We start from the raw sequence: 15771 nt of genomic DNA, 5'->3' as shown, positions 1-15771 counted from the left end.
AAGATATTACATACAGAATTCTTCAGTTCTTCGTCTCTCCACTGGTTGTCGTGTGCCACAATGTCCCAGAGTTCACTAGGAAATTTGATAGTAGCAACATTCTTGTCTTCCTTGCTCAGCTCTGCATGTGGGCTGATATTGTCCTCTGGAAGTTCACAATTCACAAGGTGTTCTCTTACTTCGCTTGACCACTTGAATGTTATAGGACTGATTGTTCTCCATGACCTGAAATATCTCCAGTATCTTCAAATATGAGTGGTTTTCGCAATGTCCAGCTTTCTTACCCAGAGACAATGGGGAAAATATGGGCAACCTCAACTTTGATTGGATCAACCACCCTCTCGTTTCAAATTGCTCCAGAAGAATTTTGTTGACTCGACTGTTATATCCCGTAAGGAAAACGGGTAAACATGCGCAACGTCACAATAATCACCCGGTGTCTGTGTGATTACACACGAGACACCTCTTTGCTTGCACTTTACAACTGTCAGTATAGGACCAGGAACCTCTTTAGATCTCTTACAATCATTCTCGCTGCCTCGTCTCTTCTCAACCTTTTAGATGGGACTGGGGACTCAATTGACGCAGCGGGACGCTTGTTCTTGTTAGGAGTATTTATAGGAGTACTAAACGGGCTATCCATTGGAGATAATTTCACTTCCCGGGGCTCCTCAGAGTCTGAAAGAGCTGTCTGTAATGCCAATTTCGGTTTCGACATCTTAGTCGCCGAATAGAGCTCTGTGGCTGCACCAGAAACAACTGGACGGCAAGAACCTAATTTCTTATTCGTAGGACTGGTTCTCTCCTATGTTTCTGAAGGGATAGTTTATCGGGGTCATTTTGCTAGATTTTGGGCAGCAGATATGAAACTCTACCAGTCTTCTAGTTCGCAATAAATAGCATCATTAGTAAACACCGTCAACACTGTGACCGGCACTTGTGCCTTAATTAGGCTTGGAGATCTCGATACATCTTATGGCTTTGGAATGTGTCCACCTCTAGTGGAAAGATGCGGTACGATAGAAGACACTGGAGTTGATGGGGTTGAGAGACGTATGGTCGGTCTCATACTTCCTGTCATAGATCATATGATTGTAGTATATTTTTTGAAGCTATAAAGCTAATGAAGCATACAGATGTTCAGTATTTTTAGTATGATCATATTCCCAACCTCATCAAGATGCTTAGTTGTTTATGTAATAGATGCAGCAAGGCCAGGAAGGTCAGGGTGTTGGAAGAAGAGAAGAAGAAGCTTCGGGGGGAAAGAAGGGCATTTATATACCTCTCCGAGTACGGTGAATCTTCAGGCAGAGGTGATAGGGCTTCATTCCCACCCCTGCCTGATGATACTGTTTTGCCAGTTCAGTCGCTCTTCAAGGTCACTGCCCAGCAATAGGAGTTTGTAGCAGGCACAGCAGTAGAACAATGATCTAAGTCTAACAAGGTCTGATTATATACTAGCGGCTAGTCCCAAGTTCTAAGAGTATGTGGCTGTATTCATCTCAATCCGCCTTATACTTCTCCAACACCTCGTCTCCTTCATCATCCGACTCTCCCAGTTCATTCAGAGCATCCAACGCAGCATCCAACTCCTTCCCATTCCCTAACTCATCCAAAACGAACAACAGATTCTTCGTCTTGACAATCGGCCCGTCTGTCGTCTTGACCAGCATCGAAAGAGGTCTCGGTGCCATTACTGATCTCTCCACCTGCAGATACAGCCCTATTCGTGACCCAGTGCCCGAGAGCGACGTAGAAGGCTGCGAGTCAGCCAACGCAAGCAGGCCATCACCCTCTTCTGCCGAAATACCCTGCGGAGGCTCGTCAGAAACCCTATAAACCAGCGTCATTCGAAGCCCGAGAGGCATTTCCTCAGCGACGACGACCTCTCTGGCCTCGTGGTGAGAAGTTATGCTAGCTTTGCATTTTGTCCCGGAAGGGCCGGGACCGGAACCTGATGCTGGGCGAATTTGGATTTCCGTAGTACTAGGACCGGTTTGGTTCTCGAAAAGAAGGTTTTCTGGATCGTTTACTAATTGGGGCCAGAATATATGTGCTAAGGTAGAGTGGTTGTGGAGGATTTGTTGGACGTCTTCTAAGTTGAGGGTGGAGGGGATGTGGTAGTATGATGTCTTAGCGTGTTTGGTAGAATAGAAGACTGATGGGTTGTTAAAATCTGGAATACTTCTTATGACCCACCGAAGCTAATACATCAGGATGAGAGGGAGATCTGGGGGTGGATTGACTAACAGGAATTCATGGTGATGGCGGGGATGCCAGTGACGGGGAATTTGGGCTAGCTTTGATTATGATACCAGGCTTCGGTCTCTATTTTTTTATTGTCGGCGGAAGAGTCGGAAGCATTTCGGATGTATGCGGTTATATAGAGATGTATTTGGTGGTTGCAGGTAATTGTTTAGAGGTCGGGAAAAAGTATAGTAATTGGGAAAGATGGAACAACGTTCCGTGGGACAGACGGCGGGAATGCAGTGACAGGCGGCTCTAACCGACTCGAGGAGTCCCTGCCAAGAGGAGGGGAGAGAAGCACATGAAGAAAGAATATGCAGTGAACCGTAGCAATGCAGACGGACGAAGAGACGGTGACGGATTTCACTAGTCCGGTGGGTCTGAAATCTTTCCACTTTGAGCCTGAAATCGTCACATTTTCTTACAGACGTGCCGCGTATACAACAGTCGCAAATCTCTCACTTTGATCTCATCTGCGGCTCTAATTTTAGGGGAAAACCTTCAGATATTTACATGGTGCGGGTCCAGTCGACCTTCCGCATCGATATCAGTGACCTCCCAGTGGATGTCTGTCTTAAGCATAATGCCATCGCCATCATGTAATACATCTTGGCTCTCTCCTAGCCGGCTTTCGCTCATGCGCTGGCGGGAGACTGCGCGGAATGGCGCGCTGAATCTCTTCGCATTGCTCTGTCCTGAGTAGGTTGGATTATGCGCGTAGGACGGGCCCAGCACTCGTGGGAGGTAGCGCTTCACAAAAACATATAATGCTGGAGTGGAGCCGCAGAAAATGGCTACACGTATGTTTAGTCCTAGGCCTGACACGTCAGGGATGGAAAATGGTACGTACCCACGTAGGCTTCGATGCCACACCAATTAAGCGAGGCAGCCAGCACGTATGTTTCATCTGAATTGTTGGCTAGTTGCAAGACGGTGTTGTATCTCACGCAAGCAGCTGTATTGGTTAGTCGGGAAATGGTTCTAGAAGAAAAGAAAGAGAAAGAAAATAGGGTAGTGGAAAGGAGGGGGAAAAGCGGGAGAACAAAGCAAAGAAAGAGAGAGCGAGAACGAGTGGAAGGAGTGAGACCAAAGAGTGAGAGGAACGAGAAACATCAATGACATGAACGGACAACTTACCAGCTATAGACAAAAGGCCTACACTAAAAACCCCCAATACTGCGATCTTCTTTCGCTGCAAGATGATGATCAGTAGGTAGCAAAAGAGTAGGGAAGAGTATCTTTGTGCTTACCAAAGAGATACGAACACGCCATAGCATCGGAATGGGAACAGCCCAGATGAGAATATCCATGACAATGACGAGGATGCCATTAACTTCATAGAACTTCTGCTGGGACGCCGTTGACATGCAATGTCCTGACTTGGCTGAATTCCAGAATTTAGAAGGTGGTATGCAGGAGATTGTATCAACGAAGAAGCTTGAGATTGATACTCCCAGAACTATGAAGATAACGGAGTACACAGGCCATAGCATGAAACGTCGTGTTTCAAGCCGGAGATAGAACCATAGGAGAGATAGCTTGATGAAACACAATCCCAGCACGTAGAGGAGGCGTGTAGCCCATATACACTGATTATAGTCAGCAGGGCATACTCTTCCTAGGCCTGGGGCTATAACTTAGGAGCTGCTACCGCCACACCGGCCAGGCTGCCTCCATATACCAGTCTTCGCTCATGCCACACCCTCTGCCTAATGTAGAAGGCAAGGCTTGTTTTCTGTAGATACAGAAACACTTCACCTTCCCATTCATTTCAGATCCTGCCTTGGGTCCCGATCTAGCAGCCAATTTACCAATATGATACCTGAGGCTCCATGTAGATGCCTTAGACAACAATTTTCGCACAGACGGCGACATACATAAAATGGCAGGTAGGGCAGGTGGAGGGTGTGGTATGAGCGAAGGCTAGTATGTGGAGGCAGCCTGGTCGGTGTGGCGGTGGCGGATCCCTACAACTTGCCTTGAACATAGGAATCCGATCTTCGATAGGAACATCTGAATCTTATTTTCACATTAGAAGGTGTAAATGCAAGAGAACCAGTAAACGGCGTACAGTGTTTGCCAACGCCATAATATGCGGCTGCCACAGTCAATAAGTCAATTACATAACTCTTTACGTGCCTGGACCTACCCACAATCGATGCGATGGAGAGACCGTAGGTTAAGATCTGATTGAAATGGTCAACACCTGATGGAGCATTGGGCCGTCGCTGTATGCTTACAGTTCCGATTACCATAAGGACTGCATGTCGGTTAGCGAATATGGGAGGACATTGATACGGTATTCGACTCACCGTCATCAGCTCCCCACGCGCGCAGCAAAAGTGTCCTGACATAGACGCGAAGGGCAATTACGGCCGAGGTAAATGCCATAAATGCTACCCCAATCCCAAGCACCGTCGTTTGCTGCCCAGTGAAGGACGTACCCTTTTCCAGCGATCGCGGCAGCATCTCGAGACCTTGCAACGACAGCCAGTGCTCAAGAAGCCTCTCTCGCGATCGGAGTGCGACATTTCCTTATATCTTATGTCGGCTTAGACCAACTTTGGAGCAAGAGAAGCGGCCCATTACATTCGCCTAACTAACCAGGGTCATGCCGGTAGGATTAATGTTCCAGACTTCTGTGGAGGAGGAGGTCGGATTGACAGGAGTGCCTCAAGCTTTTGATTGGCCTGTGTGATGAAGTAAGTACAAGGATGCTGCCATGGTGTCGCCAGCTACTCGGCCGGAAGGGAAAGGATCACCTTTTTCCAATAATACTGATTGCCTCGGAGTTCGGGTTGGACAGAAACAGCCATGTGCCGATTAAATGAAGGCAAGACAAGGTATAACCAATTAGGCAAGAGATATATCCAGCCTTAGGTCCCACAGTAAGCACGGGTGAATCGCATCGAGGGCTAAAGCAGGAGCAAGGAACTAGATGCACTTTTAGTATGATTGTCGATGGATAGTTTAGTGGGAAGCCCACAACGGGATGGCTTGATCCCGGTCCTATAATGGGCCTAGCGCCCTGTCACGGGGCTTAGCTTCCTTTCCGGTCTCTGATGTCTCTCCCTTTTCTTGTTCTTTCCATCCCTCTCTCAATTTACCCATTGTCTTCTTTGAGCCTAGCATTGGGCTTGGGTAGAAATGCAGTCTCAGATACTTACACAAGTTTTTCTCTGAAAGAAAGGGGCATGTCTGGTGACAAAAGAAACTCTTCGTGGGCACATCTGGAATTCAGCCTACAATCTCGAAGGTTGCCATAAGGCCCAATGGTTCTCGGCCGTGAACCTAAGAGCCCACATAATGAGAGCATCACTGGTCACCGGACATGAAGTGATTCCACATTATTAGCCAAGCTGAGGCAACAGACCGTTCGTTGCACTTAGTGGGGCAAAAGAACGGCCTCAAGTTGGTGCGCACACGGGTGGATATGAACACCAATCTATGACCAACTAGGCATAGGAAACTTGGAAGCGGTAGCTGGCTACGGACGAACATGTGCACAGTCGATCCCATCATTAATCTAACTCAGAGGCCGGACCATGTCTGGGCATCTCAAGGCTTTCTGGTATCTCAGTCAAAGCCTTGGAATCAGCGACTAATACGACGTGTTAATTAGTTTTAGTCTTTCGAGGCTATATCCACTAACAGCCTCCGTCCGGTGTTATAATTGCCCCCGTCACTTATCAAAGCACTCTATAATAAAACGGGATCCAGTTATTACTGAATCTGGCATTTCGCCTATCGAAGAATGATGGGGTCATATGCCGCCCGCTAGATTAGGATGGCACAGCGGAGCGTACGACCAATCCCTTACGGCTCTGTCATCCTTGACAGCTGGCCATTCCCGGTCTTCCTGTTCCACCTAACATTGACTTATAATGATAAAAGGGGCGTGGGGGAGATATTTTTCTCCCCCTCAAGTTGTATCTCATTTTATACCTTAGGCGTGGTTCACAATGGGCAGTATCTCTGGCGACAAAGTCGCTTTGGTTTTCGGCGCAAGTGGGATATCCGGCTGGGCTGTGACTAGAAGCTTGCTGGAATATCCAACTCGCAGCACTTTTTCACGGGTGATCGGCCTGACGCATCGGCCCCAAACGCGGGGACAATTAGGCCTCCCCGATGATCCGAGATTGGAGGTGTATTCAGGCATTAACCTACGGGATAGCCTGGATGAAGTGATGACCCAAATGCGTGAAACAATCCCGCACTTAGATCAGATCACCCATGTATACTATCTCGGTAAGACATCAGTTATTGGCAGTTGACCGCGTAGGGTATGGTGTGAGTATCTCTACTAACATCTCAGCGTACTCCAATGCTACCGCATACACCGAAAATGTGATGGATATCAAGCACATCAACGTTTCCATGACCTACAATGCTGTCCATGCCTGCGATACACTGTGTAAGAACATGGCCTTCTTCGTGCTGCAAACAGGTACCAATGTATGATATACCCTGCAAATATCGAGTCAACAATAACCTAACTGAATAGCACTACGGCGTCGCGGTTTTTCAACACATCGACAAGCTCACCTTCAATACACCTCTGAGGGAAGACGCCCCGCGTGTCCCATCCCCATACGGTGACGAGATTTTCTACTATGGCCAGGTTGACTTGATCCGAGAAGCAGCTCAGGGGAAGAGCTGGGGCTGGTGTGAAGTCCGTCCAGATCAAATCACAGGTATGGACACGTCTACGGTGAGCCACTAGCCTACATTGGGCTAACAAAAGGATGCCCAGGCCATGTACCAAGCACCACAAGCATGACCACAGTCGAGCCAATAGCTCTCTACCTCTCTCTTTACCGTTACGTGTACGGCCACGGCGCTACTGTTGCGTTTCCAGGCACGCCTACCAATTATATCTACACGTTCACAGATTCATCTCAAGACATAATCTCGCGAGCAGAGATCTATCTGTCTGTCGTGAAACCACACGAAGCGAACGGGGAAGCATTCAACATCGCAGACACGGCCACCCCAGGCCCATGGTACGCCAAATGGCCTATCCTCGCGGAGTACTTCGGTCTGAAGGCCACAGGACCAACGCAGGAGGACTACGCAGCGATTGATAAGTGGTGGTACGACCACCAGGACGACTACGATCGCATGTGCAAGGAGTACGGGCTACAAAAGCGGGATATCGGACCAGAAACCTGGCTCTTCGTCTACGCTGGGTTCAAACTATTGGACCGAAATCGCGAATTTAGTCTGGACAAGATCCGTAGCTTCGGGTTCACGGAGGAGAGATCAGTATGCAAGGGCCATCTCTTGGCGTTTGACCGTATGGCCAAGGTTGGGGTGATTCCAACTAGAACGCAGCTTTTGCCGTCGTCTGGTGTACAGCCGAATTTGTAGTGACAGCACACTTTACTTGATTTGCGCTAAAGGATATGCTATGAACTTCACGGAGTATCTGTTTTTCCAGAATTGGTTTTAGCCTATTCAGTTGTTACTATGTTGGCCTTCCATAGGAAGTGTGGAAGATTGTATGCATATTTACCAGTGCGTAGCACTATATATTTTGGGAGACGCCATCGCCACAACAGCCACTGGGTTGCCGCCACGCCAACCTTCACTCACATCACACCCTCAGCCTATCTTAGAAGGCAAAGATGATTCCAAATAAGGTAAGACTCACTTCTGAGCCAGCAAAACTTCACCGTCCCCTCAAAGTAACCTCATTCGAATTTGATCCGAGGTCGCGGTCTCACACCTCAGGCAGTAATATAGTGCCTTAGGCATACACAATCTCCATTAGGGAGGCGGTAGGATTTCTGCACATTGTGAAAACAAACCTAGCCTTACCTTTTTAGGAAGACCCCCTGAGAACTACACCCACCACTTATCGTAATAATCTCAATACACGGTAAATTGCCCATTACAGATCGCAATGAGACAAGCAGAGCGTAGTAGTATTGAGGGAGATGGTAGAGTTTTGACCATCCTTCGCCCCCGGGGTTAAGTTCACACTACGTAGGCCGAGCTGCAACCCGAAAGGAACGAAAAGAGACAGGTGCATACTAGAGTTTCTTATTCGAGGTCCTTGCATTCCATTCCGTGAAGAAACCAAGTTTTCTTAGATGTCAGGTGATATCTTACACATTTTCGATTTCCTATTTTGGCTTAACCAGACCATGTAGATATAATATACAGCATATATAGAGAGAAGTGACGTAATAGAAGAAGAAGAAGAATAGGGAAAAGAAGGTCGATCTAGAATCCGCCTCTCAATTCCGTCAACACAGCCTTCTGCCGCGGGGTACTCATCTTCTCGAACCGATCGACGCTCATTACAAAGGTACCGCGGCCGGCACTCAGACTGCGTAGGTGTTTCAAGTACCCGACCATTTCCTTGAGAGGTACCTTTGCCGTGATGGTTCTGGGTCGGTTGGCGGTGTCGGGGAGGGAGGCACCGACGGATCCAGATTCGAATGGATCCGCGGGGGCATAGACCTTCTTCGGGTCGATGGGTGGGAGGTCTTCAACCGGTTGGGGGGACGCGGAGAGGTCGGTTGATGTAAGGGGGATTTCTTCGTCGAGGGAAACGATATGGCCGCCGCGAGAGGAGGAAATGTCGTGTACGACGGCTCCGAGACTGGCCTCGTCGATGCTGATGATCACGTTCATGACGGGCTCCATCAGGGAGGTGCCTGGGCCGGAGGAGAGGAGGTCGCGGAGAGCGGCGGAGGTGGCCAGACGGGCTGCGGAGGAGAGAGCTGCTGGGGTGGTGTCGGTGCCGAAGAGGTGTTCGGTTTGGTTGATGGTAAGGGTGACGCGGGTGTGGTGCATAGGGAAAGCGAACTGAGGGCCGCGAGCAAGGGCAGCTAGGCAGCCATTTTGGAGGGAGGCTCGGAAAGAGTGCATGTCTAGGCCTGCGGGGAGTATGGGGCTTTCCTCGATGCCTTTACGGTTGGTTTCTACCTGCAGTTCTGGGGCGAGGATGATGATCTGGTTGCCCTCTTTGGTTTCAACTGAAAGTGCGTCTTCGGGTACTGGAGGTGCGTTGTCCGGGTCGAAAGGTTCCACTACTGCCGTGCAGCCGGCTTTACCTTTGCGGCCGGCGATCTCCTTGTCGAAGATTTTGCTGGTGACAGGCGACTCCCCAAGGGGACATTCACGGTAGCCGATTTCAATACGGCCCATTGTGGCCTTAGCTTTCAGGTCATTGATCAGGCGATCCCGGGCAATCTCGAGATGGAGCTCGCCCATGCCGCTTAGAAGCGTTTGCCCGGAGTCTTCGTCAACAGTGACGTGGAGACTTGGGTCTTCACGTAGGAGTAGGGCCAGGCATTCATGGATCTTCTTCTCCTCGCTCAGGCTGTGTGGCTCGATACTGGCGAAGAAAACGGGAGGCGGCACCTGGATTGGGCGTAGTTGGAGGGTGTCAAGTGGTTCGGGTGGCGTTAATTTGTTGCCTGCGTATGACACCAGTGTATCTCCGGTTCGAGCATGCTTCAGGCCAGCCACAACGCCGATATGTCCCTCGGGAATGGAATCCACCTCGACAGCGTCATTAGCGTACATCTTGAGCAGGCGCGGTGCACGTTCAGTGATATTGAGATTGGTGTTGAATATAGCACTGTTCCGGTCCAGGGAACCCGAGTAAACGCGCACATAAACCAAGACTCCCCGCTTGGCATCGTTAACCACCTTGAAAGCAAGCGCGCAGCTCTGAAGCTTCTCGATAGCATTCTGGGATTCGGCTTGGGTGACGGACTTCTTCTTTTTCTGCTTCCCTTTGGAGGTAGCTGCTTTCTCGCTCTGCTTGACTAATAGATCGCCGGAGAGTAGACTCCGAAGACCTCCGCGGACGCCTCCGATGCTAACCTCTGGATCAGGGGTTTCGAGGGGACTGGGAAGAAGATTTGTCACGGCGTCTAGGAGAGGCTGCACACCGATGTTGCGGAAGCTAGCACCTGCGAAAGTAGGGATGATCTTTCTACCCTGTTCTTGCAAAAGACACCGGCGCAAGCTGTCTATAATGTCGTTCGGAGGGACTGCGAGGTGATCTTCGTCATGTTCAAAGAACCTCTCGATCATAGTCTCATCATGCTCGCTAAGTAGCTCAACAAGTGCTGTCCTTGCGCGTCGAATCTCCTGTGCAAGCCCTGGTTCTTCGCCATCCAACTCTTGCAGGTTGAACATTTTGACGGCTTTACCGTCGCCATCTTGCCATCGGAGACCCTGCAAATTAATCGCATCACCAACTCCAACAAAGCGACCATTTCCGCCCTCGAACCACGGAATTTGGCAGACCGCGGGGTAGCCAGCAAGCCGGGAGCTTATCTCTCTTACCGTACGCCCAAAAGCTGCACCGTCTCTATCCAGCTTGTTGATGTAGACAATCCTGGGAATACGATATGTGCTTGCTTGGTGCCATACTCGTTCCGTTTGAGCTTCGACGCCAGCGACGCCGTCCAGAATACACACCGCCCCGTCTAGAATGCGCAAAGAACGCATAACCTCAAAGGTAAAGTCCGCATGCCCAGGGGTGTCGATTAGGTTTACTGTATGAGATATGGCAGACCTTGGAGTTTTTGGATTATCCTGAGCGGCTGCAATCTGATTACCAGCTGCTTGAGGCGGCCAATGGAAGGTGATGGCAGCAGATTGGATGGTGATCCCGCGAGCGCGTTCCGCAGGGAGAAAGTCTGTGACGGTGGACCCTTCATCCACATCTCCAAGTCTTCGGGTAAAGCCACTGTAGTAGAGCATGCGCTCAGTGGTCGTTGTTTTACCAGCATCAATATGTGCAATGATGCCTATATTTCTAGTTCGGTCAAGGGTGTCTGCCTGTAATTTGGATGCAGACGATGAGAGCAACTGGATCCTAGGAAATTGACCCTTCTTGGCCCCTGGAATCAAGGACGCATTACATCCCAGACGGCTGGTAGCTACCTGGCATTGTCGTAGGCCAGTTGGCCGCACCGTCTGGTGAGAGGCGCGTAAGAAAAGAGCTGTAACCATTGGGACGGAAACTGTCTATGTAATGGGAGACAACAAATTGGCGTAATGTGGGACCTAGAACTTGACAAACATCGTCAAAGACAACTAGAAATAAGGACAATAATGTAGAAAAGAGAAAGGTCCAGCCCTTCAAAGGGTAGTGTGTGCGGAGGAGCTGGGAGTATGAATGAAGCTGCTGAAGCTTTTCCGGCAGTCCAGTGACCGGGGCTGCAGATGCCTGGCCAATCAGGCTGCATAGGCACCAACGACGTAACCTCCGAAGTCCATCCCGTTCCGCTCAGTTGAACAGTTTCCCCTCCCCCATCTCAACGCTTGCATCGGCCTTTCCTTTGTCAAGCCCGAATTCTTAAGAGTTTTCGGCATCATCCTCTTCCCAATTGTTTTTTTGAGTACCAATAGGTGAACACCAATTGATCCGCAACGATAATCATACCAGATGAGACAATACTGATGATTGCGCGCCCGCAGCGCGGTGTAGACGTGGTCCCATTAGACCAAGACAGCCACGATGGACTACTCCGCCATATCACACGATCCTGATCATCCCGCAGGTACTTCTCCTTGGGCTTCACCACGCCCGACACAAACAACCTTTCCGGCTTCCGTGACTAGCGACATCCCCCCTGCCCCCTTGCCTCCCCAAGATCCCTACAATGCCGAATCGCAGCCTACCGAAACTCCTGGGTTCCAGGAGAACGAGATTGGATCGCCTGACTTGTCTGCGCGACTGCAGGGTGCACACTTGGGTGAGCCCGGTTATGCTGATGAGCAGTCGCAACAAACTCCGCAGCAGCATGGACAACAACCTCGTTCTCAGCTCCCCGCCCGCTACCAAACGGGCCCAAGACAGAATCCCAGACAACCTGCACCTGTCTATAGAATCCAGGCGAAAGTTACGGGGCTAGAAAGAACGGGCAAGAAGGACCCTATTCTTCGATTCGATGTTCACGTGAGTGGTGCCCGTCTCTGCCTCGCCCTGCGCCTACTGACAACAGGCTCCAGACGAATATCCCCAAATTCAGGACAACGCAGTATCGAGACGTTCGTCGTACCCATGCCGAGTTTGTCAAGCTTGCGGACCATCTGATTTCGGCTAATCCGGAAGCGTTGGTCCCCGCGGTCCCTCCACCACTCACCCCTGCCGGCGCTGGAACCGAAGAGGATGAACACAGAGTCAAGTCGTCTATGCAGCGGTGGCTGAATGTCGTACTGAGCAATGAAGTCCTCACCCATGATGACGAGGTTGTCCTGTTTGTCGAGAGTGATTTCGGTTACAGTCCTGTGGTTCGGATGAAACAACCCGCAACTGGGGTTCGAAGGAAGGTCCTGAAGCAGTTTGCGCCGCCCCCCGATGACACGCCTGAATTACAAAATGCGCGTCCGATTGTGAAGATGTTCTATCTAGGAACAATGGATACTAGTCACAAGGTTGACCGTGTCGTCAAGGCTCGTCGAGGTATGCGCTAGGACGGCTCATATCTTATTATCAAGGGTACTAACATTTGGCTATCCAGGACTCGGTCTCGCAGAATCGGACTTTGGTGTTAAGCTAGGCCAGATGCACGTGCAAGAGACACACCCTGGACTGTCCAATGCATACCGGAAGTTGGGGAAGATCATCCAGACCGTCGGAGATTTCCATGCCGTCCAAGCGACTGCGGAGGCCACAACACTGGGGGATCCTCTAAGCTACCACTCGTCCGATGCCTTTATCGTCAAGGAGACTCTAACCAACCGCCACATCCTCCTTCGTGATTTGATCCAAGCTCAACAGGCCACACGTAGCAAACGCGCCGCCGCTGACCGCCTCAAAGTCAGTTCCTCCGTCCGCCCGGACAAGGTGGACGAGGCTATCAATGCCCTGGACGAGGCCCAAGGCCACGAGGACTACCTCACAAAGCGGACGCAGCGGGTCACATCGAACTTACTCGCTGAGAAGCAACGGTGGTTTGACCGGACAACCAACGACATGCTGAACAGCCTCCGCGAGTATACCCTGCGCCAGATTGAATCCGAACGGAGGACCCTTGCTACCTTGGAGAGTGTGCGACCTGATATTCGAGCAATTGACGCTTCGGGAGGACTTAGCCGTCTAGGACGTGAATCCCACCCAACTGCTCGTCGACCTAACCTTGGTTCAAGCCAAGGCCCCAAGGGAGATGCTTGGAGCGGCATACCGCGTCGCAGCGACAGCCTCGGCCGGAGCCTCAGTGGCAGTTTTGTTGCACCAACACCCACTGAAGATGACGAGGAGGTCAATGGACAGGGCACTGGGAAGGGGCGTCTGCGCTCTGCCAGTGGTGTGAGTTCGATTGTGGAGGAAGACGACGACGATCGCCTTGACGCTCGTAACGCGGCTAGTCGCCTGGCCACGAGCACTTTCTGAGCAACTGTAGATTATAGGCATGATTCTTGTGCAAGATTCCCCTTTGATGCCGGTTTTCTATTGAAATAAGCCCACCTTTGAGTTTCGCAATCCAGCCACTATGCTTTGCCGTTTATGTTGTACCATTCCCTTGAAGGTTGTGTCGGTTCAAGAAGAGTATATGTACGTCTACTTTATACAAACAATCCGTAGCCTCTCAGATATACTTTTATATTGGCACCCCGGTTCCTTGAGTGGCAGATGTGGGCCACGTTGTCAATTGCAACCCAAGTAATGTACCTGTGAGGTGTCTATGTGCAATGGTCCGAGAACTGGCCAGTTGTTGAGTTCATTGGGCTTCAGCCCCGCCCATGTACGTCATGAGGGGTAGCTGGGGTACATCCTTTGTAGTAGTGTATCCATCCCCACGACACAATATCATGATCAAAGTAGTATAGGATACCGTGAAAAGGGTTTGTGTCATGTTAAGTTTAGAGGTTCATGCCGAAAGTTCATCCTGTGGAACCAGACATATACTCCGAGCCATCTATTCCGGTAAAGACTGGAAGCATAAGGAAGCCCGCAATTGATGGGGATAGCTGCTACTTCTTGGTACCCCCACCCCCACTTTTGCCCAGGTCTGAAACTTCTGATTGATTCTTACACCTGCGAGGATCCATCTTGCCCACTCTTGATTTCAAAGCACGGCGGAGCTTAAGCTGGAACTGGCAGTTGGTCTCTCTTTGTTTTGATCAAGCTATAAAAGTCGAGCTCCCCTCCCCCACTTCTAGTAACACTCTTTCCCCAGCAATTCCTTATCCATTCTCATACCAACCTTCTTACGACTACTACGACAAGATGGCTCCCCAAAAGGTTTTCCTGTAGGTTTCCGCTTATCTTTTTACAGATGTTAGTACACTTGTTGACCGATGCTCCTCGTATATTGCAGCACCGGTGTTACTGGATACATCGGTGGAGACACCTTTTACGACGTCTACCAGGCTCATCCTGACTGGCAGTACTCCGTCTTGGTGCGCAACAAGGACAAAGCCGCTCAAGTCACCAGCAAGTACCCTAACGTAAGGATTGTACTGGGTGACCTTGACTCGGCCGATATCATCGAGGAGGAAGTCAAGAACGCTGACATCGTACTCCGTATGTTCCCGAGTCCCTGCTCACGTGCTCTTCTGTAATTTAAATGTATAACTCACGGGCCATGGTTAGACTGTGCCGACTGTGATCATGTCGCTGCCGCCGAAGCCATTGCGAAGGGTGCCACTCACCACACCCCTGACCGACCAGTGTGGTGGATCCACACTTCTGGAACCGGCATCTTGACCGTGGAGGACTTCCGTAGCAACACCTGGGGTCTGGAACGTGCCAAGCAGCATGATGACTGGGATGGTGTGGATGAGCTCCTCAACCTCCCGGCCGATTCGTTCCACCGCAATGTCGATGAGATTGTCATCAATGCTGGCAAGCGTGCTCCTGACAGTGTCAAGATTGCCATCGTCTGTCCGCCTACCATCTACGGACCCGGTCGTGGACCCTGCAACCAGAAGAGTGTACAGGCATACTGGCTGGCTTCTGCTGTCCTGAAGCGCAAGAAGGGTCTGCAGGTCGGTGAGGGTAAGAATATCTGGCACCAAATTAACGTGCAGGATCTGAGTGATCTTTACCTTCTGCTGAGTGAGGCTGCTGCTGCGGGCGGTGGCAAGGCCACTTGGAACGACAAGGGTTACTACTTGGCAGAGAACGGTCCTTTCTGCTGGGGTGACATCCAGAAGCAGGTGGCCCAGGTGGCTTATGAGAAGAAGCTCATCCCGTCCCCTGGGGTTGAGCCCTTGACCGATGAACAGGTTACTGAGATCAACCAGTTTGGACTGTATGCCTGGGGTAGCAGCTCTCGCGGTACTTCCTACCGTGGTAGAAAGCTATTGGGTTGGAACCCCCACCGCCCTAGTCTGAAGGAGCTTATTCCTGACATCGTTGACATTGAGGCCAAGGCTTTGGGCTTGCTGTGAGGGAGCTCGGAAGTTTATGTAGCCAACTACGACGTATTGATATAATGAATGACATGATAATGTTCAAGATGCGATATAGATTTTGTGAGGTGTGAACCATTACCATTGAAGCGATAGATTCTACTTCAGAACCGAGTGGTATATTGGTTGTAA

At 50.4% G+C, this 15771-nt stretch overlaps 6 protein-coding genes across 6 annotated transcripts; 3 read left to right on the top strand and 3 right to left on the bottom strand.

Annotated features, from left to right (window-relative positions):
• Positions 1 to 1429: 1429 nt before the first annotated feature.
• BO85DRAFT_450175 (uncharacterized protein) lies at positions 1430 to 2410 on the bottom strand. The gene is made up of 2 exons (XM_025660315.1): positions 2251 to 2410; positions 1430 to 2158 (listed from the first exon to the last, which is right to left on the bottom strand). The coding sequence occupies exons 1-2, from the start codon at positions 2258 to 2260 to the stop codon at positions 1503 to 1505; spliced, it is 666 nt and encodes a 221-aa protein (XP_025514707.1). The 5' UTR covers positions 2261 to 2410; the 3' UTR covers positions 1430 to 1502.
• Positions 2411 to 2628: 218 nt separating this feature from the next.
• On the bottom strand, positions 2629 to 5197 carry BO85DRAFT_450173 (uncharacterized protein). Its single transcript, XM_025660314.1, has 10 exons — positions 5010 to 5197; positions 4560 to 4937; positions 4488 to 4507; positions 4397 to 4433; positions 4319 to 4345; positions 4226 to 4266; positions 3498 to 3836; positions 3385 to 3439; positions 3098 to 3202; positions 2629 to 3041 (listed from the first exon to the last, which is right to left on the bottom strand). The coding sequence occupies exons 2-10, from the start codon at positions 4714 to 4716 to the stop codon at positions 2749 to 2751; spliced, it is 1074 nt and encodes a 357-aa protein (XP_025514706.1). The 5' UTR covers positions 4717 to 4937; positions 5010 to 5197; the 3' UTR covers positions 2629 to 2748.
• Positions 5198 to 6209: 1012 nt separating this feature from the next.
• On the top strand, positions 6210 to 7617 carry BO85DRAFT_373607 (SDR family oxidoreductase; the record flags this gene model as incomplete). Its single annotated transcript, XM_025656089.1, has 4 exons — positions 6210 to 6495; positions 6563 to 6702; positions 6752 to 6941; positions 7001 to 7617. 4 exons carry the CDS (start codon positions 6210 to 6212, stop codon positions 7615 to 7617), a joined length of 1233 nt encoding a protein of 410 aa, XP_025514705.1.
• An 832-nt stretch (positions 7618 to 8449) lies between these two features.
• BO85DRAFT_41029 (mitochondrial elongation factor MEF2) lies at positions 8450 to 11540 on the bottom strand. The gene has a single exon (XM_025657472.1). The coding sequence runs from the start codon at positions 11227 to 11229 to the stop codon at positions 8476 to 8478; it is 2754 nt and encodes a 917-aa protein (XP_025514704.1). The 5' UTR covers positions 11230 to 11540; the 3' UTR covers positions 8450 to 8475.
• Positions 11541 to 11551: 11 nt separating this feature from the next.
• BO85DRAFT_450169 (retromer subunit VPS17) lies at positions 11552 to 13785 on the top strand. Its single transcript, XM_025660313.1, has 3 exons — positions 11552 to 12178; positions 12232 to 12685; positions 12744 to 13785. Exons 1-3 carry the CDS (start codon positions 11738 to 11740, stop codon positions 13613 to 13615), a joined length of 1767 nt encoding a protein of 588 aa, XP_025514703.1. The 5' UTR covers positions 11552 to 11737; the 3' UTR covers positions 13616 to 13785.
• Positions 13786 to 14269: 484 nt separating this feature from the next.
• On the top strand, positions 14270 to 15692 carry BO85DRAFT_450167 (putative nucleoside-diphosphate-sugar epimerase). Its single transcript, XM_025660312.1, has 3 exons — positions 14270 to 14475; positions 14544 to 14749; positions 14819 to 15692. The coding sequence occupies exons 1-3, from the start codon at positions 14453 to 14455 to the stop codon at positions 15616 to 15618; spliced, it is 1029 nt and encodes a 342-aa protein (XP_025514702.1). The 5' UTR covers positions 14270 to 14452; the 3' UTR covers positions 15619 to 15692.
• Positions 15693 to 15771: the final 79 nt, after the last annotated feature.

The sequence above is a fragment of the Aspergillus piperis genome (assembly GCF_003184755.1).
Source record: "Aspergillus piperis CBS 112811 unplaced genomic scaffold BO85scaffold_11, whole genome shotgun sequence".
Lineage (NCBI taxonomy): Eukaryota > Fungi > Ascomycota > Eurotiomycetes > Eurotiales > Aspergillaceae > Aspergillus > Aspergillus piperis.
This window is presented reverse-complemented; position numbering and strand designations above follow the sequence as displayed.